At 45.1% G+C, this 25,208-nt stretch overlaps 1 protein-coding gene across 2 annotated transcripts in view; it reads left to right on the top strand.

Annotated features, from left to right (window-relative positions):
* LOC101950235 (protein mono-ADP-ribosyltransferase PARP14) overlaps positions 1 to 19,557 on the top strand; it is an 89,017-nt gene extending 69,460 nt beyond the window's left edge. For both annotated transcript variants that reach the window (XM_042843121.2, XM_042843119.2), the window contains exons 25-34: positions 155 to 376; positions 1,785 to 1,848; positions 2,657 to 2,806; positions 4,294 to 4,356; positions 6,158 to 6,325; positions 8,642 to 8,851; positions 8,944 to 9,552; positions 12,658 to 12,803; positions 15,522 to 15,696; positions 18,163 to 19,557. In XM_042843121.2, the coding sequence (XP_042699055.2) occupies positions 155 to 376; positions 1,785 to 1,848; positions 2,657 to 2,806; positions 4,294 to 4,356; positions 6,158 to 6,325; positions 8,642 to 8,851; positions 8,944 to 9,552; positions 12,658 to 12,803; positions 15,522 to 15,696; positions 18,163 to 18,452 (2,097 nt within the window). In that variant the 3' untranslated portion in view covers positions 18,453 to 19,557. The remainder of the gene's footprint in view (positions 1 to 154; positions 377 to 1,784; positions 1,849 to 2,656; positions 2,807 to 4,293; positions 4,357 to 6,157; positions 6,326 to 8,641; positions 8,852 to 8,943; positions 9,553 to 12,657; positions 12,804 to 15,521; positions 15,697 to 18,162) is intronic.
* Positions 19,558 to 25,208: the final 5,651 nt, after the last annotated feature.

Below are 25,208 nucleotides of genomic sequence, written 5' to 3'. Positions count from 1 at the left end.
GCATTTATTTCAGTTTGAATGACCTCAAGGTGTGTGATGCATGTTTAATAATGAGGGGTGGGTTTTTTAGGACCAACAGACGCTGTTTGGGATTAAAGAATAAAGACCATGTTGACAGAAACAAATGTTGCTGTTTTTTTTTTTTTTTATACAGAACCTAGAAGACATAGTCAAAGAATGTCTGAAGAAAACCGAAGAGCTGTCTCTACGTTCAATCACGTTCCCAGCAATCGGGACTGGCGGGTTTGGGTTTCCTAAACCCATTGTTGCTAAATTAATGTTTGATGAAGTGTTCAAATTCAGTAGTAACCACAACTTGAAGTCTCTTCAGGAAGTTCATTTTCTGTTGCATCCAAGAGATACAGATAATATTCAGGTAATTTCTTTCATGTTAATGTTTTTCCTATTACACACTCTTTTAGTTATTTATTATCAATATGAATTAGTTATAATGTTTTTAAAGGCCTAATTTATTATATTCATTATAAATTATTTTAGTGACAGGTTAAGACTGATGTCTCAGTGGGCCTGATCCTGTGACCCTTACATGGGACATCCATGTTCATGAGAGAGGTGCTGTTGATCTCAATATTTTGGATTCTGAAATCGTTACTCGGGCAAACTCTGGTTTAGTTGAATGGGAGTTTGCCCTAGTGAAGACTTAGAGAAAAGTGAGTGAGGACCTTAGGATTTGGCCCACTAAGTGAGAATTGGGCTCTGAAAGATCAGCTGCTTCCTCATAGAAATCTGAAAACATGCTGGGTGAAATCATGGTGCCACTGAAGTCAAAGGAGTTTTACCCATTGACTTCACTGGGACCAGCATTTCACCCTCTTGAAAAACCTTTCTCCTGTATACCACTTGTTTTCTGTTTTTGTTGGTTGTTTTCCTTTGCTCATTATTAATAGAGATATTTGCATGATAATAGATTATTTGTTCAATCAGATCCTTCTGCTTATTCCTCAGGTAGTCATTATCTTCTGCAGGTGACAGTATAATTGTTTCCATAGCAATCAATTGTGATGTCACAAACAGATGACTTTTGACTTAAAGTGGAGTATAAGCAGATGATCCCTAAACCAAAAAATAAAAAAATCCTGTTTTCTTTCATATGTAGCCAGTAATAAAACTCTGGGGAAGAGGAATTCAGAAAACCTGTATGTGTGTATCTTTACTCTGTGTACGCATGAATATAATGTGCATATATTCAACATTGTTTCCGAACTGAGGTTCCTGATTTTCAAACCTGATTCCCCACTCAGACTTCTTAAGCACCAGTGCTTCTGCATGCAAGTGACAGGTGCTGCACTAGATGGCATTAGATGGTGCCAAAAAGCAGCTAACCAATTCAGAACAAAGTAACTGCTTAGCAGTGTAAAGTTTTTCAGTAGGCTCAGGATTTTAAGGTTCAGTCTGCATTAGGCTCCCAAAATGTTTCTCCCCTTTGCTATTACTGGCTCAGCTCCACTACTGGTAGAAATGTTGTATTAATGTAGACGAGATTCCCAGGCTTGTAGGCATTTTAAATGCTGTATTTTCTAACCCTGCTCAGAGCAGTTCTAGGTGACACAGTAGTAAAAATACCTGCAACTACCAGCACCTTGTTTCCACAAAATTTCCCATTACTACCACCACTGACACTTAGACTCTGCTGTAAGGTGAACATTATGTGCATGCAGATACATAGCTGTTAATTTTACTTATGAGACTAGCCAGGTTTGAATCTGTCTCTGTTGGGCAAATCTCTGAAACCTTGTCTGCAGTACCTTTGATTCTATTTCTAGGCATTTACAGATGAACTAGAATCTAGGACCAATGGGAATCTCCAGGCTGCATCATCGAGTCCAAGTAAGGTTGTTTATTTGGATTGGGTTTTATAAATACGCAGTTGGCAGGAGAATGTCACCAGGACGTAACATAGCCTAATGAACTGACATTCCTAAACCCGGGAGATGAAAAACTCAGGGGAGAAAATATTTTGTTATGGTGACATTCTTGCTCTTCAGGGATGCTGCCAACCTTACTACATGGAGGAGAATCCACTAGTACTATACCGATAGATTGCAGTGGTTGCTGGGATCATAAAGATGCAATCACCATGCCAAGCGAACCACAGATAACATGCTACACGAGCAGCCAACCAAGGGCTCTCAACAGCATCATTTCCCTTTGTGCCCTTTTAGGCCATCTGTGAAGATTACCCCCTTACCTCTGTAACTTGAATGGTCCACACAAAGGTATCCAGCAGATGTAGTTCCTTTCCATTTATTAATTTGCAGGAGGGAAATGCTGACAGCACAGTATGTGAGTGAACAGCACGCAACACCAGAAATTCGTTCAGGAGAATGTAGAACCTATTCCCTCTTCCATTGAAGTTCGTAGCAAATTTGCATCAACATCAATGGGAGTAGCATTTAATGGATCCACGGTATTTAAACTGAATGAGTTCTCTGTTTCCTGGGTCCTATAGACTGAATAATAGAAAGCAGCAGTAAAAAATCTGGGTTAGAGAATATTGGAATCAAAGAGGATACTTTATGTCTGGGGATCCCAATCTGTGAACTCTGTACTGAACTTACAAAGCATACATAAGCTCAAGGGAATAGCACTTTTACTAGGACAGACCACTCTTCATGTATTTTTATTTTCCTTGCAGTTTCCTTTGGGCATGTTTCAACCCCGGTACTGGGAGTTCATGAAATGCAGTTTGGTTCGATTACACTCCAGGTAGCAACTGGAGATATCACCAAGGAAAATACAGATGTGATTGTAAACATATCAAATTCATCATTTAATGCCAAATCAGGTACTTTATTGAATATACATGAATTTAATGATAAATTCACTGCCACGTATTGGAAATGGAGGGAGCGTTTTCAATATGCAAAACTTTTATAAAGTTTTTTTTCACACTGGAAAAGTGGGGTGGCAAATGTCTGCGCTTTGTGTTAATTTGTTACGTTAAAGGCCATCGGTCTTGTCCTTTCATTTCTGGGCTGTGGTTCTCCAATGTTAGTGCTATTCCCAATGGTAATTTTCCATTGTGAAAAGTATCACTTAGACCAGTGGTACCCAGCTTTGCAGCATTTGAGAGCCTCTTCGTGTAATAGAATTGAAGAGAGCTAATAAATAATGGCTGAGTGCTGTCCTGACATTGCGTTGGGATGTTTCAAGATAGAAGCGCAATGCTAACACATAGCAATACAACCTCATGACACAAAATAATATCAGGGTATCCCAACACAGTTATTTGTGATTTCTTTTGACACAGTGGCCCACATTGTCAGTTGCTGCTCGTGAGCGCACAGTCTAAAGCAGAGTGGAGTGGCAAAGGTGACATCAAGCCATCTTTGTGCTTCTCTGAGCCTGGGTGATTGATATGCTGGGTTGGTACCCGGGCATAAGTCAGAGCCGCCTGAAGAGACAACCCTCTTGTTCTCCCTCTCTCTATCCTATGCTGTAATGTTGATTTCCCCCACAAAAATTCTAAATATATTGGTAGGTGCTTATTCTGCTTCCTGGGGGCTTGGCCAATTAGCTAATATATGCAATGGGCCAGGTAATAGAAAGGACTGCCAATAAGTAAATTAACATTCACCACGCCCTGCCAACACTTAGTCCGCCCTCCTCCTCAGGAGCCTAAGAAATAAGATGGGCCTTGCCCCTTGCCTAGAAGGTTCACAAACTTAGAAAACACCCTGCCAGAAGCCCTCACTCATTTGTATCAAGGGGGCTTCAACTTGAACATCTCTGCTGACCCCAGCAGTAGCAGCATGACACAGAGAAAGAGGCAATCTGTCAGGTAATGTAGCCTGGTAACTGACGTACTGTCAACCAAGAGAGCTATGAAATAAAGTTAATTCATAAATGGAGTATATTCTTTGCAGGCAATATGAGATGTTATGCAGATAACTGAACACAATGGGAATTGGTGGGGCTCAGCATCTTGTAGGATGTGGCCCCATGCGAGTTTTGGCTATTCAAGGAATGCAGAATTTGGCTGTTAGTGCATGAAACTATAGTATGCGATAGCTCAGTGGTTTGAGCATTGGCCTGCTAAACCTAGGGGTTTGAGTTCAATCCTTGAGGGGGCCATTTAGGGATCTGGGGCAAAAAAAAAAAAGTTGGGTATTGGTCCTGCTTTGAGCAGGGGGTTGGACTAGATGATCTGAGGTCCCTTCCAACCCTGCTATTCCAAGGTTTATGAGAGTTTTCATACAGGTGTGATGTGATTTTTGGGTAACAGCAGTTAAACTGACTTAGTGAACTGACATGCTTTCTCATTTATTTAAGGTGTCTTCAAAGCAGTGATGGAAGCTGCCGGACCCCAGGTTAAACTAGAATGTGCTATGCTTGGTATGATGCAACATATATTCCATTTGATTCCATTATTAGTATACCTGCTCTCTCCACAATTTAAATGGCTGCTTATGCTTATTTATGATATTACAATCCCCCAGTTGGATCATATAATTATAATAGGAAAGCACATTACATTAAATGAAATTGTGCTGGCTTTATTGATTTTTTTTAAAACCCTGCTCTCATGGCACCCACATTATTTTTGCAAAAGGAAGATAATTTGGAAGAGAAAGGCTATTTGATCCAAAGGAGTACATGTGAAGTAGTGCAACCGTAGGCTCCTATTCATGAAGGTACTTAAGCACATGCTTAACTTTCAGAACTTGAAGAGGCCCATTGGCTTCAGTCACTTTAAACTCATGTAACTTAAACTTACCTGCTTAAAGTTAGGCACATGCTTGACGTACCTTCTTGAATTGAGGCAATAGCAATTTTGGGACTGATCCCGCTCCTGGATGAGACAATGGGAGCTTTGCCACGGACTTTAGTGTGTGCAGGATCAGTCTCTTAGATATTATCAGTGTCTCTGCTTTTGTATTCAGAAGTCCACGATTGTTAATTGAAATGATGTAACCCAGTAGGTACTGTGTCTGTGAGCTCTTCTACAGTCTTTGGATTCTGCCAAACCAGTGCCAAAATTAAACCATTGCCAACTGTGGTTGGCATCCATTAGTGCAAGAAAAACCCGTAGTGCACATCCTGAATCACAAAATGAAATAGCGCCCCCATGGTTCTGGCAGTTCAGCTCCAGTATTGCACCTTTTGCTTCATATTTTTTCACTTTTGACAAATCTGTGGATTCTCTCCCTTTATTAGCCTGATCCTGCAAGGTGCTGAGTGCCTTGCCCTCAACTCCCAAGCCAATGGGAGTTGAATGTGTTCTGCACTTAATAGGATAAGCACATACTCTCACAATCAATTTCTTGCCTTTCTGCATAGTAGTGCTATTTGTACGATTGTTCTTGTGAGTCCATCAGTTTTTTGCACTTTTAAAGAATTTTATTACATGTGCCTTAGCCTCCTTGCAATAGCCCTAAAATCACTTGGGCTCTTTTTTAGTCTGTCAGCTTATCTGAAAAATGATAAATAGAGATTTCTGGAGGTAAATGACATAAATAAAGATAAGGGGTTTCTCATGCAGAGGTATTGTGCACATTCCATGGATACACATTTTAAGAAATGTTGATAATGCAAATACAATTACTAAATTTCATATACACCTCTACCCCGAGGTAACACGAATTTGGATATAACGCAGTAAAGCAGTGCTCCGGGGGGTGGGTGGGCGGGGCTGCGCACTCCCGTGGATCAAAGCAAGTTCAATATAACGCGGTTTCACCTATAACGCGATAAGATTTTTTGGCTCCCGAGGACATTGAAAGGTAGCTAGTGTTAAATTGTAAACTATTATTTGATGAGCACCCAGATTTCAGTCATAAGCAAAACAGGAAATTCTGAGCACATACGAAGTTCACCCCCGATTTAAGATATCAGCTTAAAGAAATTTTAAAAGCAGAATGTTAGCAGCGAAAACATTAACCAGATAAAGCTGGTGGAATGTCAAGACCCTGAATGGATAAAACATTCAAGATAGATTTGCTTTCCACTTTCCTGTTTGCAAATACCAGGCAAATTTATATCCAGAAGCTATATTCTCATCTGGTGTAGATCAGCATGGCTCCGTTAAAGACATTGGAACTGCTCCATTGTACACTTCACTTGAGGGTCTGGTCCTTTGTTATTATAAAGTGTTGATCTCATTTTGTGTGTCATATTTTTTTCTTCTGTCTTCCAGCCTTGCAGCCTCACAGTGGCTTTATAACCACACAAGGTGGAAAACTGATGTGCAATAAAATTATTCACCTCATTCATCCGAAAGATGTTAAAGCTCAAGTCTCTAAAGTGCTCCAGGAGTGTGAACTGAGGAAGTACACATCTGTCGCCTTCCCAGCAATTGGAACAGGTTTGTTTTTTCTTAGATTTTGAAAGGAAAAGCAAAATCAAGATCACTGTAGTAAGTTTACACACACAGTCATACCAACAGTGTGGTTTAAAACTGTCATGTTAAAATTACAGATTTGCATAGCATGTATCCATATTGTATTAGCCTCTGAAGGCCTGGCACTACTCTTACTGATTTCAGCAGAAGCATATTCTGGTCCGAAAGTAGCCTAACTACTTGGTTCAGCTGGCTTGCTATAGACAACATTGGCAGGTAACTGTATGGCCGAGGGGCTGTATTCAGTGGAGAGATGTTGAAAAAGCATGTGGTAATGTACAGTCACCTGGTTAAGGGAGCTGCCAATTAATGATATCAGAGCTGAGTGAATAGTTGACTTTTTCAGGGGCAGACTTTAAATTCTGGAAAAAAATTCAGTTTTGTTCTAACCCAGGGGTCGGCAACGTTGGCACGCGGCTCGCCAGGGTAAGCACCCTGGCGGGCCGGGCCAGTTTTATTTACCTGCTGACGCAGCAGGTTCGGCCAATCGTGGCCCCCACTGGCCATGGTTCGCCGTCCCGGGCCAATGGGGGCGGCGAGAAGCGGCGCGGGTGAGCGAGGTGCTGTTCTAACCAAAACTGATTTTTTTTTCTTGCCAAAATAAAAATTAAAAATAAATAAAAAAATTGTTCTGTGTCGAATAAAACATTTAGTTTGGCCCCTAATGATTTTTTTGGTTATTTCATTTTGTGTTGTTTTTCACCCATTTTTCCCCGTTAGCTATATCTTGAAACCACATGCCATTTTGAAAGGAAAAGTCAAAATGTTTCGTTTCTAAATGGCTGAAACAATCTGTTGCAACTTCTTTGGGGGAAAAAAAAAAAAAAATCAACAAAAACTGTTCACCAAATTCAACCCAAATTTGCAAGTAGTTTCAGAGCCCCGAAAAATGAAAATTTTTGACCAGCTCTAAATTATATATTGACACTAATGTGACATTATCCAGGAAAAACATGTTGCGTTACAAGATTTCTGCTTTGCAGAATATTTCTCCAAGACAGTAGATAAGTTTTAGTCAGCCTGTTAGGAATATATTTAAATGGTAACTTTAAATGTCAATGAACACTTTGGGTGTCATTTAAAAAAACCCTGTAACATTTACTTAAATGAGTAATTCTGTTGTCTTCAACAGAACTGTTAGCATGAGCAGGATTATCTGTATAAGAGTGGCAGGATTGGGCCACATGTTAGTAAAAAAGCAAGACATTCAGAACTGTTAGGGTAGCCTCTAAGACCTCTTCCACACGGTTCCCAAGAACTCAGTTCTTGTCACTCAGGTTCCTTCATTTGGCATATAGCAAAAGTATACTGACTCAAATATAGGAACAGGATATACCACACATCCAAAGTAATGCAGAAACCCCCTTCCATTATGTACATGTATATATTACATTGCATTTACTTTACATTGCATCGCACGTTTTGGGATTGGCTTGGACACTTTGTAGGAACCATACACTGTTCACAGTCCATGCGCGACTTACAATTTTCCTCATCTTAAGTTTCGGGCTTATCCTATATATTATTCTCTCGTCCAGTTAAAAGCTGTTAGTATTGTTATAGAAATGTGTTATATCCATTTGTCAGTGAAATTATACTTTATGAAAGTGGCAGACTAATAGCTCTTGTTTCAGTTATGGCATCAAAAGATCCCCACTTTAGCAGGGATGTTGGTAAGATGGATCTTTTTGGAAAGAAAGACAGAGAATGACATCTTCAGAGTCTGCAGCCTGTCAGCTAATGATTGCAACCAGAAAAACACTGGAGCCAGGTTTCTCTTTAAGAGCTCACAAAGTAACTTTCTTTTCACAATATATTATTTCCTCAAACTGCTTCATATCTGGTTATGCTGACTTCATTATAAGAATAAGACTGTGTTGCCTTCAAAAGGATGTTTCAGGAAATCATCAGTCATATTTATCTGTTGTAATTATGAAGAATGAAGTCCCGTGTTTAGCCACAGAACAAGTACAGTGCAGATATAGCAGCAGTGCAATATACCTCAATTTTGACTTGGGGGGATTACCTTTAATTATTATTATTGTATTACTTTATTGTGTTAAGTGCCAACAGTGTGTTTGGCCCTATACAAACAAAGACAGTTTCTACCCTGACAGCTTGCAGTTTATAAAATAGACATTCTTTGATTTTTTTGCTCGGACTGTTCACAAGATCTTCAGCTAGTACAAGTGGGGAGCAGAGGGGTTCTTTGATAGAGAGACCATCTCAGTTCACATACTGTTCATCAGCAAATATGTATTTTTTATTTATTTGTTACAGGTCAGGCAGGGCGGAATCCAGCTAAGGTAGCTGAGGACATGATGGACGCTATAGTTGAGTTTGCAAGTACAAAAGCAGTCCAGCATGTGAAAAAAATTAAAATAGTCATCTTCCAGCCAGAGATGCAAAATGTATTTTATGCAAGTATGCAGAAAAGAGAAGGAGATACAATTTCACCAACATCAGAATCATGGTTTTCTAAGTTAACATGTGAGTAGTGAGTGTTTTTTAAATGGGTACATAAAATTAAATATTTTCTAAAATAAAAGTTAAGTAATTACAGACCTTATACTTCATTACAGCACTTATAATGGGCAAAAAACGTCCTGCTGGAAAGAAACGTGGATTCGTGCTGGAGAAGAAAATTGAGTTAGCCACGTTTCAGATTTGTGGTGAAAGCCAAAAAAATGTGGAAGCCACTGAATCTTGGATAAAAAATCTGATTTTAAAAGAACAGTATGACAACGTTATTCCAGATGAATTAATTGGCAGTTTTGATGAAACAGAAGCTAAGAAACTAAGTGAACTCCAGAAAAGCCTACATATTACCATTCATGTGGAAACCAAGGAAACCCCTCCTTTTGTTAGAGTTTCTGGTATAACTAGAGATGTCTATGAAGCTTCCATGAAAATTCAAAACATGATCAAAAGTATTAAAGATAACCAAGAAGAACAATCAAAGGCAAAACTTGTTAGCAATTTAGTACAGTGGAAGTATTCCATAAACAATATGCCTTTCATAGACTTTGACCCTCTGACAAATATGCACTTAGAGGATGCTAAAGTAGCTAAAAAAACTTACATTAATATCAAACTCCTCAGGAAGGACTACAAGGTAGATATGAAAAATCTACGTGCTACAGATGAACAAGGAACAGTTGTAACCATTCAGCGTGAGCCAAAGGATGAAGGTAAATTAAAGCTTTGTTGAGCTGCTCTTCATAGCGTTATTATTAATTTGTTTATTATTGCATGAAGGGTCTGATGAAGTACACACAGTTTTATTCATATATTTAAAAATTCTAAATAATGCTAGTCTATTTTCTTAGAAACTATTAATGATTCTGAACATATTTTAAACATATTGAGCTTGATTCTCCTCTCACTTACACTAGTGTAAAACTAGTGTAACAACATTGACTTCAGTAAAGTTACCCCTGATTTATACCAGTGTAAAAGGATAAAAAGAATTCAGAATTGAAGAGGACATAGGACATCTCCCAATAGGGACTGATCAAAATTCTTAGGATGTACCAAAAAGGCTTTCTCAATCATCCAACAGCAATGCTTCTAGAATCTAGATAGGTTTACTTCTGGGCATAAGTCTTTATCTCTTGCCATAAATTTTCAGTTGCTAGACATTACCTACCACTGGCAGTGATTCCACTTAGCAATTTTAGTTTGAAATGTAACAGCAGCTGTGTCAGAAAGCCAGCATACAATTTTAAACTGAGTTTCTTAGAGTCATAGAACTGTAGGACTGGAAGGGACCTCGAGAGGTCATCTAGGTCAGTCCCCTGCACTCATGGCAGGACTAAGTTTATCTAGGCTAGGGATCGGCAACCTTTGGCATGTGGCTCGCCAGGGTAAGCACCCTGGCAGGCTGGGCCGGTTTGTTTATCTGCTGCATCCGCAGGTTCGGCCGATCGCGGCTCCCACTGGCCACGGTTCACTGCTCCAGGCCAATGGGGGCGGCTGGAAGCGGCGGCCAGCACATCCCTCGGCCCGCGCCGCTTCCCGCAGCCCCCATTGGCCTGGAGCAGCAAACCGCGGCCAGTGAGAGCCGTGATTGGCCGAACCTGCAGATGTGGCAGGTAAACAAACTGGCCCGGCCCGCCAGGGTGCTTACCTTGGCGGGCCACGTGTCAAGAGTTGCTGATCCCTGATCTAGACCATCCCTGACAGGCGTTGGTCTAACCTGCTCTTTAAAATCTCCAATGATGGAGATTCCACAACGTCCCTAGGCAATTCATTCCAGTGCTTAACCACTCTGACAGAGTTTTTCCTAATGTCCTACCTAAACCGCCCTCGCTGCAATTTAAGTCCATTGCTTCTTGTCCTATCCTCAGAGGTTAAGGAGAACAATTTTTCCTCCCTTCTCCTTGTAACAAACTTTTATGTACCTGAAAACTGTTATCATGTCCCCTCTGTCTTCTCTTGTCCAGACTAAACAAATCCAATTGTTTCAATCTTTCCTCACAGGTAGCGTCCTACCAAACTCAGGGTTGATTTTGGTCTATTTCATAGTCATAGGATTTTAAAAATAATAAATTTCACAGTTTCAGACACTTCAATCTGAAATTTTATGGTGTTGTGACCATGGGGGTCCCAACCCAAAAGTGAGTCATGGGACGGGGAGTCATGAGGCTATTGTAGGGGGTGGGGGGGTCGCTCTATTGTCAGCCTTACTTCTGCGCCGTTGCTGGCAGTGGCAATGCTTTAAAGCTGGGCAGCTGGAGAACAGCAGCTGCTGGCCAGGTGCCCAGCTCTGAAGGCAGTACTACTGCTAGCAGGGCGCCGTGGTTGGCGGGGGTTTCCCGTGGTCACTCTCCCATACACACACAGCCAGCCCAAGGCCCGTTTAACTCCCGAATGCCGGGGTGCTGGGCATGTAGCCGGGGAGGGGCAGGGCTGGGGGAGCCCTGGCCAAGGGCTCCTTCAATATGCCAGACTCCAGCTGCTGGTCCTGGCTGCGCTGCTCAGGGACAGGACCTCCTGTTCCCCTGCAGGGGCCTCTCCTAGGGCTGGGTCAGACCCACCTGCAGGAATCTCCCCTGACTGTGACGGGTTGGATCACAGGAACCCCCTTGGGAACTGCCAACTGATGTGCCAAGATTACTTCTGCCCCTGCTTTCCCTCTGCCAGCTTGGGAATCCAGCACCCTGTCTTGCTGAGCCAGACACACCTGTCTGCTCCAACACAGACCGAGGGTCCGAATTAAGTGCCCAAAAGCTGCAGACTTAACTGAAAACAGCTCACAGAAGTGTACTTGTCTTTAACACTCAGATGCCCAACTCCCAATGGGGTCTAAACCCAAATAAATCCGTTTTGCCCTGTATAAAGCTTATACAGGGTAAACCCATAAATTGTTCGCCCTCTATAACACTGATAGAGAGATATGCATAGCTGTTTGCCCCCCCCCCAAGTATTAATATGTACTCTGGCTGAATTAATAAGTAAAAAGTGATTTTATTAAATACAGAAAGTAGGATTTAAGTGGTTCCAAGTAGTAACAGAAAGAACAAAATTAATTACCAAGTGAAATAAAATAAAACACGCAAATCTATGCCTAATAACATGGGTGGCCAGCCAGCATCCACTGCTCTTCACCTGCCCAGAATATATTAAATTGTAAATGTGTCTGTTCTTTTCCATATTTCATTATGGATTATGTTTTCCAAAACCTTTTACAGTAATGCCAGTAGAAGAGTATTCAGACCCCCAACACAGCAAAAGTACATGTTTATGTGCTTTGCTGGATCAGGACCTCAAAAACAGAAGAGTTTACTGACAGAGGAGTGAATTAGCTGTAGCCATATTCTTTCTCAGCTTAATCACTTTGCTAATAAATCATGTGTTTTACCAATATAACAAAAACTTTATAAGCCAGAAGCAAATACCATTCCATATAAAAAGGATAAACGTTCCAGTCTTGCCACTCTTTACTCACATGAATTGTCCTTAGTCATGCGAGTTGTCCCATTGACCACAGTTTGTACCCCAAGGCCCAAAATGTTGAGTGATCCAGAAGTAATGAATAAAATTTGCCAACATTTCTAAACTTTATTTCAGTTAATTGTTTTTGTTCAGTAAGTGAGAGCTCAGATTGGTAGCAAAATAGAAAATCTAATCTGTGCTACAGACGCCATGGAGTATTCATGGCAGAGAATAGGCTTGCCAAAGAATTGGCGGAAGAAAAGAATGGATAATAGGTGCTCTTTTCAGTTTTTAATAAGGCACATGCCCGTATAAGCAGAGTCAGTTCTAGCTGTATTAACAAAATGTTTACTTTGCAGGTAAACAGTTAGTAGCATTCCCTAAAGAGTGGTGCGATATGAAACAAGAACGTGTCAAAGTGGTTATGATAAATACAACACAGCAAGAATATCAAGATGTTCAGAAGAAGTTTCTAAAAACCTGCTCCACATTCAAAATAGAGAAGGTGAGGTAACATGATGAGAGTGAAGTTTTTTGTTTAAAAAACAAACAAACTTTCATCTTTTATTTTGTATTAAGTATTTATTTGTAGTCACCCCTTCCAATTCTGTATTTCTCCAACACTACACACTGAGGTCGTTGACAAAATCCAAAACTTTATTGCAAATCTAGGGAAATTTTCCATTCGAATAGCATATGACAGTGGCTGTCACCTCTTAGATCAGTGATCCCCAAACTGTGGGGCCCCTAGGGGGCGTGCAGGAACATTTGGGAAGGTGTGGTGGGGCCTGGGCCAGCCCCAAGGGGGCAGGGAGGGAGCATCACCCAGCCCTGCTCTGCCCCCAGCTCTGACCCCAGCCTTGGCTTCCGGCTCCCAGCCCAGCTTCCAGCCACAGCTGTGAATCCGGACCCTGCCTGGCTCCACTCTTGCCCCTGGGTCCCGATCCGGGCCCCAGCCCCAGCCATGGCTCTGCTCCTCACAGTGGCCCCAGCCCCCAATCCCAACTGTGGCTCTGCTCCTAGTCACGACCTCGGCTTCCGACTGTGGCTCTGCTCCTGGCCATGGCCCCAGCTGCAGCTCCACCGCTGGCTCCACTCCTGGCCATGGCCTTGGCTCCCAACCATGGCTCCTGCTTGTAACAAGGTTGGGACTCACCACCGTGGTGCCTCCTACTGGTTACTCCGGGAATTAGCTCAGTCCAGTGGAGTGTCCCCTCTCAGTGGTATCCTGCCCGTTGTCTTGCACTCGGTTGGCTTCTGAGCCCACATTGCTCACCAACTCGCGGTGTCCTCTTCAGGACCACTGCCCTCCAGCAGTGCCCCTTAGTCCATCCACACCCCCTTCCAGGGATTGGGTGATCAGCAGTCCTACATTCCAGCCACCATGTCCAACCACATCCTTTGAGTCTAATCCCTTCTTGTCAGGGATCTGGTGGGTCTATGATGGCCGCTCCCTACGGACAATGGCTGGGTGTACTGCAAGGGGGGGAATGGGAGGACCCAGGCCCGCCCACTACTCTGGGTCCCAACCCAGGGACCCTCTAGTGGCAGCCATCCTGCCCTCCTTCTCTCCCTCAGTCTGGGCCTTTTCCCCTTCGGCCCCTCGCCCCCGCTAGACCCTTCCCCTCAGGGCCTGCAGCCTGGCAGACACTGGGCTGGAGTTACCTTATGCTCCCCTGAGCCTGCCCAGCACTGCGCTGTCTCAGGTGCTAGTCTCCCAGCTTGGAGATAGACCTTCCCCTCTCAAAGGCCTGGGACAGACTGACTGCTCCCTTCCTGGGCAACCTTCTTATAGGGCTGAGCCTGGCCCTGATTGGCTGCCAGTAAGCCCTTCTCTCATTGGCGGTGCGTCTGCGCAGGCCCACTGGCCTGCCGCAGCCCATACTCTCTGGGAGTGGGGCATCCGCCCCACTACACTGCTCCATGGCCCTCGACACCGGCCCCTGACCCTGGACCCAGCTCCTGACACCAGCCCTGGCTCCCGACCATGGTTTCAGCCCCGGCCCCACTCCCAGCCCCCAACAGTGGCCCCAGGGGGGGCGCGGACAGATTCCATTATGGGTATGGGGGGACGACGACAGTCCTAGGGTGATTTGGCATTCAAGCAGTCTGTGTTCAGTATCCCCAAATTAGGAGATGAGATATTGAAGGTAATTTATATATGAAATATAGGCTCACACACACACACCGTTGGAAATCAAATGAAAATCTGTCTGCTGTGAATGTTATAGTAAACCGTTTCTAAGAAACAATCAGATTAATCTCCACCAAATAAATGCTTGACTCTTGAAGTCCTTACTTATGCAGACCTCTCATTGGGCCAAATCCTGCTTCTTCATCTACAGTGCATTTTCATTGCTGAAAGGAATCCGGATTAAGGAACCCTGTGCAGGAGATGTGCACATACCTCTGCATTGTGGGACTCTGACCTGTAGAAAACGGAGCTCCCAACAGCCCATTGTACATGGTGGGAGGCAGGCAAGGGGAACATTGGGTCCAGGAGAATGGCACCTACTCTACACAGATCCTTCTGCAGGTGGAGACTGTTTGGCCACACACACTTCTGCAGCCATGAGGCCACAGTAGCAGTCATAGAGCAATTTCCTTGTTAATCCACAGCTTGGGGGACAGATTCCTTCCCTGTGAGTCCCATAGGGAGATCCCCTTCAACCTATGTGCTGGTTTCAGGATACGGGCCACTGACTTCAGTAAGTTTTGCCTGAATGTAGATTGTAACCCCCAAGTTGGGATCTAGAAAAGAACCTTGTTCTTGTAAAAGCATAATGGTATCTCTACAATTCTCTCCTTTCATGGGAGAATTATCAGCAAAGAGTTCAGCTGTTCAGAGTGCATCTTACTCAAAAGCCCCTTTTGCTGCTGGTGATAGGACAATAGCAGAATACAACAGCATACCTCTAAAAACTTCATCACTTTGCTGAGAACATGCCAGTGTTTGCCCCACATACTTTGCAAGTTAGGCAAAGCTCAAGTGATTAAAAGGAAATGGTCAAACTAAAGACTTTTTGTAGGCTATCATATTCTGGTTATTTATTGGTTCACATTCCATAATGTTTGGATTTCCAGTGTCCCAACTCTAAATAGACACCACAGGGGCAGAGTGATCTGAAAACGAATTGATTTATATTTGTTATTTTTGAATGCTTTGCTGTCATCTTAGATATTGGGCATTAACAATAATGTGTTTTATTTTCTAACTTTGCAGATTGAAAGGGTACAAAATCCTTACCTGTGGCAGACCTACCAAATCAAAAAACAGTCGCTGGACAAAAAGAATGGCAACACAATTAATGAGACTCTCCTATTCCACGGAACACCTAGTTCCTCACTGAGCACAATTAATTACAATGGGTTTAATCGTGGTTTTGTTGGAATTAATGGTAAATTATTATTCAAAGCAAGTTAATTTCCTAAACAGGGAATGGATGAGTAAGACATGGTGTGAGATAATGGTGTCATATGCACAGCGCACGGTGAGGAATGAGGTCAGAGAAAGAGACAAAGAATTAGTAAATATAGGGAATAATTCTGTATGGAGGGAAAGAGGTATTAGATGTCCTATTAGACCCTTCTGTGTGTGTCTTGAGCATATGAGAATTGTTCATATGTCACCATCCATCCAGGTTCTGAAGTGCGCTATTGCATTCAGTAGTTATTGAAATGTCTAGCTAATGAGTTCCGATATACCTGTGCTGATATCTTAATTATACAGCTGTTTATTCTTATCAGACAGACAGCTCATTCCTTAAGCCAAAGGGTTTTCTTATGTTTTAGAGGGTTTATAAGTCTAGCCAGATAACATGCTTTCATTATTGGTTAATTTGCAGGCTTTTATTTTCAGTTTATTTTTACTGTTTATTGGAGGGGTGGGCAAACTTTTTGGCTGGAGGTCCACATCTGGGTATGGAAATTGTATGGCGGGCCATGAATGCTCACAAAATTGGGGGTTGTGGTGCAGGGGGGGGCGGAAGGGCTCTGGGGTGGGGCCAGAAATGAGGAGTTCAGGGTGTGGGAGGTTGCTCCGGACTGGGGCAGGGTGTTGGGGTTCAGGGTAGGAGTGATGGCTCCAGCTGGGGGTGTAGGCTCTAGGGTGGGGCTGGGGATGAGGGGTTGAGGGTGCAGGAGGGTGCTCTGGGCTGGGACCGAGGGGCTCAGAGGGCAGGAGGGGGATCGGGGCTATGGCAGGGGGTACGGGTGCAGGATGGGGTCAGGGGTGCAGGCTCTGGGTGGCTCTTACCTCAAGCAGTGCCCGGAAGCAGCGGCATGTCGTCCCCCTGGCTCCTACATGGAAGTGTGGCCAGGCAGTTCTGCGCGCTGCCTCATTTGCAGGCACTGCCCCTGCAGCTCCCATTGGCCAGGGTTCCCGGCCAATGGGCGGTGCGGGGGCAGTGCTTGGGGGGCAGCAGGCAGAGCCCCATGGTTGCCCCATGTGTAGTAGCTGGAGGGGGAACACGCCGCTGCTTCCGGGAGCCGTGTGGAGCCACGGCACACGCGGAGCAGGGTAAGCCACGGACCTCATTCCCTGGCGGGAGCTCAAGGACCAGATTAAAACATCTGAAGGGCCGGATGTGGCCCCCGGGCTGTAGTTTGCCCGCACCTGGTTTATTGTCTAAAAATTGTAAATTGTGAATAAGATCTGAGAAGTTTATCAATGTCAAGTGGTTAATCCCTTGGCCCGTGCACAGTATCAGCTGCAGGCTAGCACAGAGAGATCATTGTACTTCGCAAATCTAAAATCATTTAAAACTTTGGTGGCCTTTTTGAAAGTTGATATATGTTATGAAATGTATTACCTAGCTCACAAAAACTGTTAATCAGAACAGTCGCTGCCTGTCTTCCCTGTTGACATTCTCAGATGAGATATCACAAAGTGAATGAACATAGAGATACAACTAATTATCTTTTATCCCTAGAAAATGGTGCCGCCTTATCAGATATGAGACAAATTGGCTGAACAGTGTGGGAAAAGCTTCCGCTGCTGCTTGTGCTGTTATCTATTGACACCACTCAATCCGGCACTTTTCACAAGAGTTACATTTAATATATACATTCTTCCTCTTTAACTAGTGTCATGGACAACTCCGTTAAATATAAATCAGAGATGATCTGCACTGGTCATACAGTTGTTTTGGTTTGTAGCACCCAAAGACATTGTATTCGGCGCAGAGACTATCTGAGGCCCTGGTTCTGCAAAGACTTGCGCCTGTACTTAGCTTTAAGCATTGAACTAAGTTGAATTACTCAGAATACATACGTTACAGGATCAGGGATAGTATTATACATGACACAATGGAACAGATGTGATGAACAGCAAAAAAGCAGATGGGGCAAGGAAGGATGAAGTCTTTAGCAATAGGATTCAATTCCCTGCATATATTTTTGACTATTTGTATTAGAAGCTTTCTCCCACTTTCAAAAAAGAGAAACAGGTCCCAGATGAAGAACCATGATTCCTCTCCCTCTGTGAAGTATAATTAGAATACTATAATTACAATTATATAATATTATAATTAAAAAATTCTAAATGTTTGCCAAGTGTTAGATAGAAAACTGCACAATGACAAATAGAGGGAGAAAGTTTAACCTCCTTCACTATAAGAAAAGGCAAAGTAAGTCTGCATGATTAGCTCAGTGATAAGTGTCATCTCAGTAAACTTATGATTGATATTTTGGTACAAGGCCCTATTCCAAGTGAGGCTGGAATGATGCTGTCAAACTCTTAATTTTAATTTCAAATGATCCTTTTTCACTGATAGTAGAAGAGAAGGTTGCGCATTTTAGGGGTTACATAAGAATGAAAGTCTCGTTCTTTAAAAGTTTTCAAAACTTTGTCTTTCTGATCACAGGTGCAGCAATTGGAAATGGAACCTATTTTGCTGTTGATGCCAGTTATTCTGCTCAGGATACATACTCTAGACCTGATGGGAATGGCAGAAAATACATGTACCTTGCTCGAGTTCTCACTGGAATATATTGCACTGGAAAAGGAGGATTAATCACTCCACCAGCAAAAAACATCGCAGATCCTACTGACCTATATGATAGTGTGACTGATAACATGGGTCGTCCATCAATGTTTGTCATATTTAATGACATTCAAGCTTATCCAGAATACCTTATTACTTTTAGAAGATAAGATTTATTTTTTAATAACAGTGGAAGAGATTTTTTTGGTGCCTTTATTTTGTGAATAATATCGCAAGGATAATTTTGTAATCAGAAATTTGAAGAATGAGAAAAGTACTGGCTTTCTTATAGTTCTTTATATGTTTGTTTATTGACTCGAATGACCATTTATATATCCAATTGCCTAAATGTAAATATATAATATTAAGAAAAGAGACGGAGTTAAGTAGATTTTAGCATGCACCTTAACAGTGCTCATAATTTTGGTGTCGCTGAGGGCTGTGAGAATAGCGCATTCAGGCTAGGTAGATAGGGCTCATAGCAGGAAGGGCTGTTGGATGCAATATTTTGTTGCCCACAACCTAAAGTAAACTGAGTGTAGCAGGCTGGTGCTCAGTAAGGACGCTGTTCCCAGAACACATCATAAGGCACTGAATAGCTGAAAGAGAGTGTCTTTCAAACCCTCAGACGTATGCCACAAGGGGGGGAGCCCTTGATCTCAATTTTTTCCAAGTATACATATTAATCACTCTCAGCTAACTACTGCTTCTGGTTATCTTAGGGTTCAAGGAAAACCTAAAAACATAACCACAATGCACATAATTTACATTCAGTAAATCACCTTTGCACCATCCTATTCATCTCCTACATACTAGGGCTCACATCTATATGGGTGTTCTGCACATTTTTTTGTGTTATCCAGATGCCTTTCTTCCCAGGTGCCTTACTGACTGCTGATGCTTTTGCACTTCATTCAGCATCCTGCAGAATCAAAACAAAATCAATCCTTCTGGAATATTCAAGATAATCATCATATAGAGAGGGCTGGCATTCTTTCTGCACAGTCTTGAGGCATAAAAAGCCCTTTTTTTGTAGAATTATAACCTTGTATAGATGGTAACCTCTGGGCATGTGTTAAATTATTGAATTCTAGAAAACGATTGAAGAACCATCTATTGATAAACTACTTGGCTAAGCTTCATAAAGCCAGTTTTAGAATATTTGTACTTCTGAAAATTAGCTACATTCATGACGACAGTGATATTAACTTCTTATGCTGCCACTCATACCACAGTATCATATTTCTGATGTCTTCAATAAAGCTGTTAATTATTCTGAGTAGTTAATGGTGTATTATAGGATCATTAGTTTCACAGCTACTAGAGACACAATCAATTAAAATGGAACTTTGTCTCAACATTTTTGTCTGCTATGATACAAGTTATACATAGGATCACTATTACTGAAAGAGTTTAGAGAAAAAATGGATTCTTTATTCAGTTTGTTCATTTTGTGTATTTGACAGCACTATGCATGTAGGCCCTAATTCAGTGATTCACTTAGTAGAAGCTTAAATGTTTTGCTGAGCAGGGATTGACTGATACATTGGGCCATTGACTGTTTGACCTTTAAAGAGATTAGGACAGTTTAAACCACAGGCTCTCTTCTTTGGCACTTGGTGTTAACACCCTTCTGCTCTGTTGCAGAAACTCTCCATCAAAGTGAATAATGCTTCCCAGCGACCATGGTAAATGTTTCCATGGCACTACATTAGAGATTTGATGATGCCCTATTGTACTGGTCCTTTGAGAAACAGTTAAAATACCACATTGCACCTTAAGATTGCTAGAGAACCACTGCAGATACACCAGAGATTTACTCAGGTGATGAATTAATTGCAGCAGAGCCACAAGAACAATCCCACCGCACAATGGTAAGAAGGAGCAGCATGAGGGGACCATCTGGTTCAGAGTCTCCCTCTTTTCTAACACAGTCAAATAATCTTTAATTGTTTATAGAGCAATGTGTACCTGGCACTTTTCAAACAAGGAAAAGACCCGTATTGGCTGCCCACCGGATTGCTGTGGGGGAATCCCAACCTCTGGAGCCCAGATGTTTTACGCTTCCCTGTGTCTCAACAGGCTGCACCACCGTTTCCTTCCTTGGCCTCTCTGGCACATTTCTTGTGCACAGACCCTTAGGCTGTTACCCCTTAATGGAAATGGAAGCGGGGCACTCCTCTTCCTCCTGAGACCCCCACCCCCAGCCAGGCCGGCAGCTGGAGCCCAGGCAGCTGTGGGCAGCCACACACGCTCCACCTGCCCAGGGTGGGGGGGGCCCAAGAGCAGCCCCCAGGCCTCCCATCCAGGACAGGTGAAGGGTTCATGGCCCCCCACAGCTGCCCAGGAGGCTCTTACATGGCTGAGCTGCTCCAAGGCCCCTCCATTGGCTGGAGCCGGGCTGGCGTAAGAGCCATGTAAGCAGCTGTGGGGAGCCATGGACTCCCCACTTGCCCTGGGCAAGGGTCCGGGGAGCAGGGACACAGGCCAGAGGCTGCTCTTGGGGCCCCCCCACCCCAGGCAGGTGGAGGGACCCTAGGGTTGCCAACTTCCTCATTTTAGAAAACTAAATAGCCTTGTCCCGGTCACTGCCCCACCCCTTCCCCAAGGCCCTGCCCCCGCTCACTCCATCCTCCTCCCTCCATCGCTCACTCTCCCCCACCCTCGCTCATTTTCACCAGGCTGGGGTATGGGGTTGGGATGTGGGGGCTCCGGCTGGGGGTGCGGGCTCTGTGGTGGGGCTGGGGATGAGGGTTTGGAGTGTGGGAGGGGGCTGAGGGCTGGAGCAGAGAGTTTGGGTGCGAGAGAGGGGGTGAGGGCTCCGGCTGGAGGTGTGGGCTCTGGGGTGGGGCCAGGGATGAGGGCTTTGGAGTGCAGGAGGGGGCTCTGAGCTGTGGAGTTGGGCCAAGGGGTTCGGAGTGTGGGAGGAAGCTCTGGGCTGGGGCAGAAGGTTGGAGTGCAGGAGGGGGTGAGGGTTCCAGCAGGGGGTGTGGGCTCGAGGGTGGGCTAGAAATAAGGGGTTCAGGGTACGGGAGGGGGCTCCGGGCTGGGGGCTTTGGGTGCAGAAGGGGGGTCGGGGTGTAGGAGGGGGCTCAGGGCTGGGGGAGGGGGTGTGCGCTCCAGGCGGCATGTATCTCAGGCGGCTCCCGGAAGTGGCGGGCATCTCCCTACTGCTCCTAGGTGGAACCGCAGCAAGGCGACCCCGCTCACTGTACCAGCCTGCAGGCGCCACCCCGACACCTCCCATTGGCGGTGGTTCCCAACCAATGGGAGCTGCGGAGTTGGCGCTCAGGGCATATGGAGCCGGTGCTCAGGGCAGGGGCAGCACGCGGAGCCTCCCTGGCTGCCCCTGCACCTAGGGGCCGCAGGGACATAGCAGTCACTTCTGGGAGCCACGCGGAGCCAGGGCAGGCAGGGAACCTGTCTTAGTCCTGCTGCACCCCTGACTGGACTTTTAACGCCCCGGTCAGCTGTGCTGACTGGAGCTACGAGGGTCTCTTTTCGACTGGGTGTTCCAGTCAAAAACCGGACACCTGGCAAACCTAAGGGTCCCAGGGTCCCCATCCCGCTTTGGCTTCTGGGGGAAGAGGTGGGGCAGGGATGGAGCCAATGAGGGGCCGGGGGCTCTCACTCCCCCACTTTGGGGAAGGCTTCACTGCCCTGGGGCCATGATGACCAGAAACAATCAGTTCAATTCACTACGAATACTAATTTCTTTGTTTAATAAATCAGTCAGCTTTAAATGAAAACTATGTTTTGATAAACTTTTTTATGTATCCAATCCAGCATACTTAAGGTATTTATTTAATTTACAAAAATAAAATGCTGTTTTTGCGCATTGAGTTGAATTTCCACCGCAATAGAACTTGACACAAATCTTAAGTAAAAAAAATTAATCATCATCTAGTAAATACGAATTGCATCATTCACCATTTTCTAACGGTTGTTAAGTGCTGAAGAATGTTGTTGCTGCTGCATCTTTGTTACTGTTCTTGGTGCTCCCATGTTAGCTGTGTTGCACTAGCAGACAGTGCAGAATGTTAATTCTGCAGAGATTGATGTTACTCATAAGAAAGACCACAGGCTTGGTTCAGTGGCAAAGGTGCTCAGCCAGGTTTATTGTCGATGAAGCCCAGTCCTAGTGCCCTACAGGCACTACGGGTACACTAACACATGTACGCCCGTGACAATGGACTAGCTCAGCAGCGGGAGTCTCTGCTGTCTCCTAGACTGGACAAAAGTGCGCCTCCTATGACTTCCCCTTTTATACATAGAGATCATAGAATATCAGGGTTGGAAGGGACCTCAGGAGGTCATCTAGTCCAACCCCCTACTTAAAGCAGGACCAATCCCCAGGCCGATTTTTGCCCCAGATCCCTAAATGGCCCCCTCAAGGATTGAACTCACAACCCTGCATTTAGCAGGCCAATGCTCAAACCACTGAGCTATCCCTCATTGATAGAAACAAGTTGCATATTACACTTCTGACGTGGTTTGTTACCATCCTTATCCTTGTACCTGCTAGTTTGAAAGAAACATCCCCATCCATTATTCTGTCATCCCATCTTTATCTTACTTGGGGTCAGTGTGTTCCTGTACCTTCGCCTAGAAATGTGTTTATGCAGTTACTTGAGACCTCTAGATGTTCCTGTACCATCCTCTGAAGTCAGGAATGTGCTTACTTGGTGTTAGCTAATAACTAGTATGTTGTTATTTTGCCTAGGCCAGGCCTATTCTGGTTCACAACCTTTGGTTCACACTGTTAGTTACGCCTAGGCCTGCAGCAAGGCCTACACTAGAACTGGAATACATGTAAGTTAAGCTATAAAATGGCTTAAATAAATGTTTATAGATGTAATGAATCCTCTTGGTTAACAAATTTAGTGTAAAGGCTATATTTAGTTGCAAATCAACATGTTTTAATGCTTACCAAACAAAGAGAATCAACCTTACATTGATTATTTAAATCAAGGTGTCCTGCCTGGTGATTTAAATCATGATTTAAACAGTTGATTTAAATCTGTTCACCCTGCATGCTTACCTTTCCTCTGCCTTCTGCACTAGTAAAGCTACTTCTTAGTTCACTTAGGTGAACTAAGCCTGTGCTTCTGAAGCATAGGTGGAGAGTTAACTGAGGACCATGCCATGTGTGCAAAGCAAGTGCAAAATAAGGGATGGTCATGGTTGTGCAGGAGATAACTATACCAGACAATGCACAAAAGGCCTGATTTCCACCACCTCACAGACCACAGAACTGCTGGTGGAGATGTCCAGCTCGCTTACCAGGGGCCTTGCCAACCACCCTATTAGCCAAAATACTCCCCAACAGCCTTTCCCGCTTTTCTCATTCCCCAGCATCGCTCAAAAGAGGTCAGCCCAGCCCATCTCTGCCTAGACTACCCAGCCCATCTCAGCCTGGACTACCCTAGTCCAGCCCAGACTACCCTATCTCAGCCCAGCGCAGCACTGCCTACCCTAGTCCAGCCGAGCCCATCTCAGCCTGGACTATCCACCTCAGCACAGCCCATCTCAGCCTTGACTAGGGTTGCCAACTCTTCTGGATTTTGCCAGGTGTCTCCCAGAATGGGTCTTGATCTCCCGGAGGCTACTGAATCCAATCCGGGAGATTTTAGGCCCCTAAAAGTCTGGTGGGTGGCGCAGTGGGGGGCTACCAACTCTGGTTCTGCGGCATCTGGCACGTCCCTCTAGCTCCTAGGTGCAGGGGCGGCCAGGGGGTCTCTGCGTGCTGCTCCCGCCCCAAGCACCAACTCCGGAGCTCCCATTGGCCGGGAACCACGGCCAGTGGGAGCTGCGGGGGTGGTGCGTTTAGGCAGGGGCAGCTCACAGAGCCGCCTGGCTGTCTCTGAGCCTAGGAGCTGGACATGCTGGTTGCTTCCAGAAGCCGCCCAGCCGGAGTCCAAACCCCCTCCCAGAACCCGCACTCAAAACCCCTCCCGCACCCCAACCCCTTGCCCCAGCCCTGAGCACCCTCCCACACCCAAACTCCCTCCCAGAGCCTGCACCCCGAATCTGTTCCTGCATTCCAATCCCCTACCCCAGCCCTGAGCCCTTCCCGCATCCAAACTCCCTCCCAGAGCCTGAACCCCAAACGCTCTCCCACATCCCAACCCCAACCCCCTGCCCCAGGCTCAGCCAGGAGCCCCCTCCCACACTCTGAACCCCTCAGCCCCAACCCCCATCCCAGAGCCCACACTCCCTCCTGCACCCCAACCAGGAGTCAGCACCACCATGTTGCGCGATGGACACTTGACAAAATGACTGGACTTAGTGATGGACAGTGGTGGAAGGGGGGTCCAGGCTGAGGCAGGGGTTTGGGGTTTGGGAGGGGGTATGGGCTCTGAGCTGGGGGTGTGGGTTCCGGGTAGGGCCAGAAATGAGGGATTCAGGGTGCGTGAGGGGACTCCAGGCTGGAGAAGGGGTTGAGGGGGGTGAGGGCTCCAGCTGGGGGTGCAAGTTCTGGGGATGAGAGGTTTGGGGTGCAGGAGGGTGCTCCAGGCTAGGATCGACGGGTTTGGAGGGTGGGAGGGGGATCAGGACTGGGGCAGGGGGTTGGGGGATGGGAGGGGGCCAGGGGTGCATGCTCCGGGCGGCGTTCCCAGAAGCAGCAGTATGTCCCCCCTCTAACTCCTACGTGGAGGTGTGGCCAGGTGGATCTGCCCCGTCCGCAGTTGCTGCCTCCTAGGGTAACCAGATGTCCCGATTTTATAGGGATAGTCCCGATTTTTGGGTCTTTTTCTTATCTAGGCTCCTATTACCCCCATCCCCCACCCCCTGTCCCGATTTTTCACATTTGCTGTCTGGTCACCCTACTGCCTCCACAGCTCCCATTGGCCGCGGTTCCTGGCCAATGGGCTCGGAGCCACGGAGTCAGCGCTCGGGGAAGGGGGACAGAGGCAGCATGCCTG

Source organism: Chrysemys picta, chromosome 11 (assembly GCF_011386835.1).
Source record: "Chrysemys picta bellii isolate R12L10 chromosome 11, ASM1138683v2, whole genome shotgun sequence".
Taxonomy (NCBI): Eukaryota; Metazoa; Chordata; order Testudines; family Emydidae; genus Chrysemys; species Chrysemys picta.
Note: the sequence above shows the minus strand (reverse complement) of the source record. Positions and strands in the feature narration are given on the sequence as shown.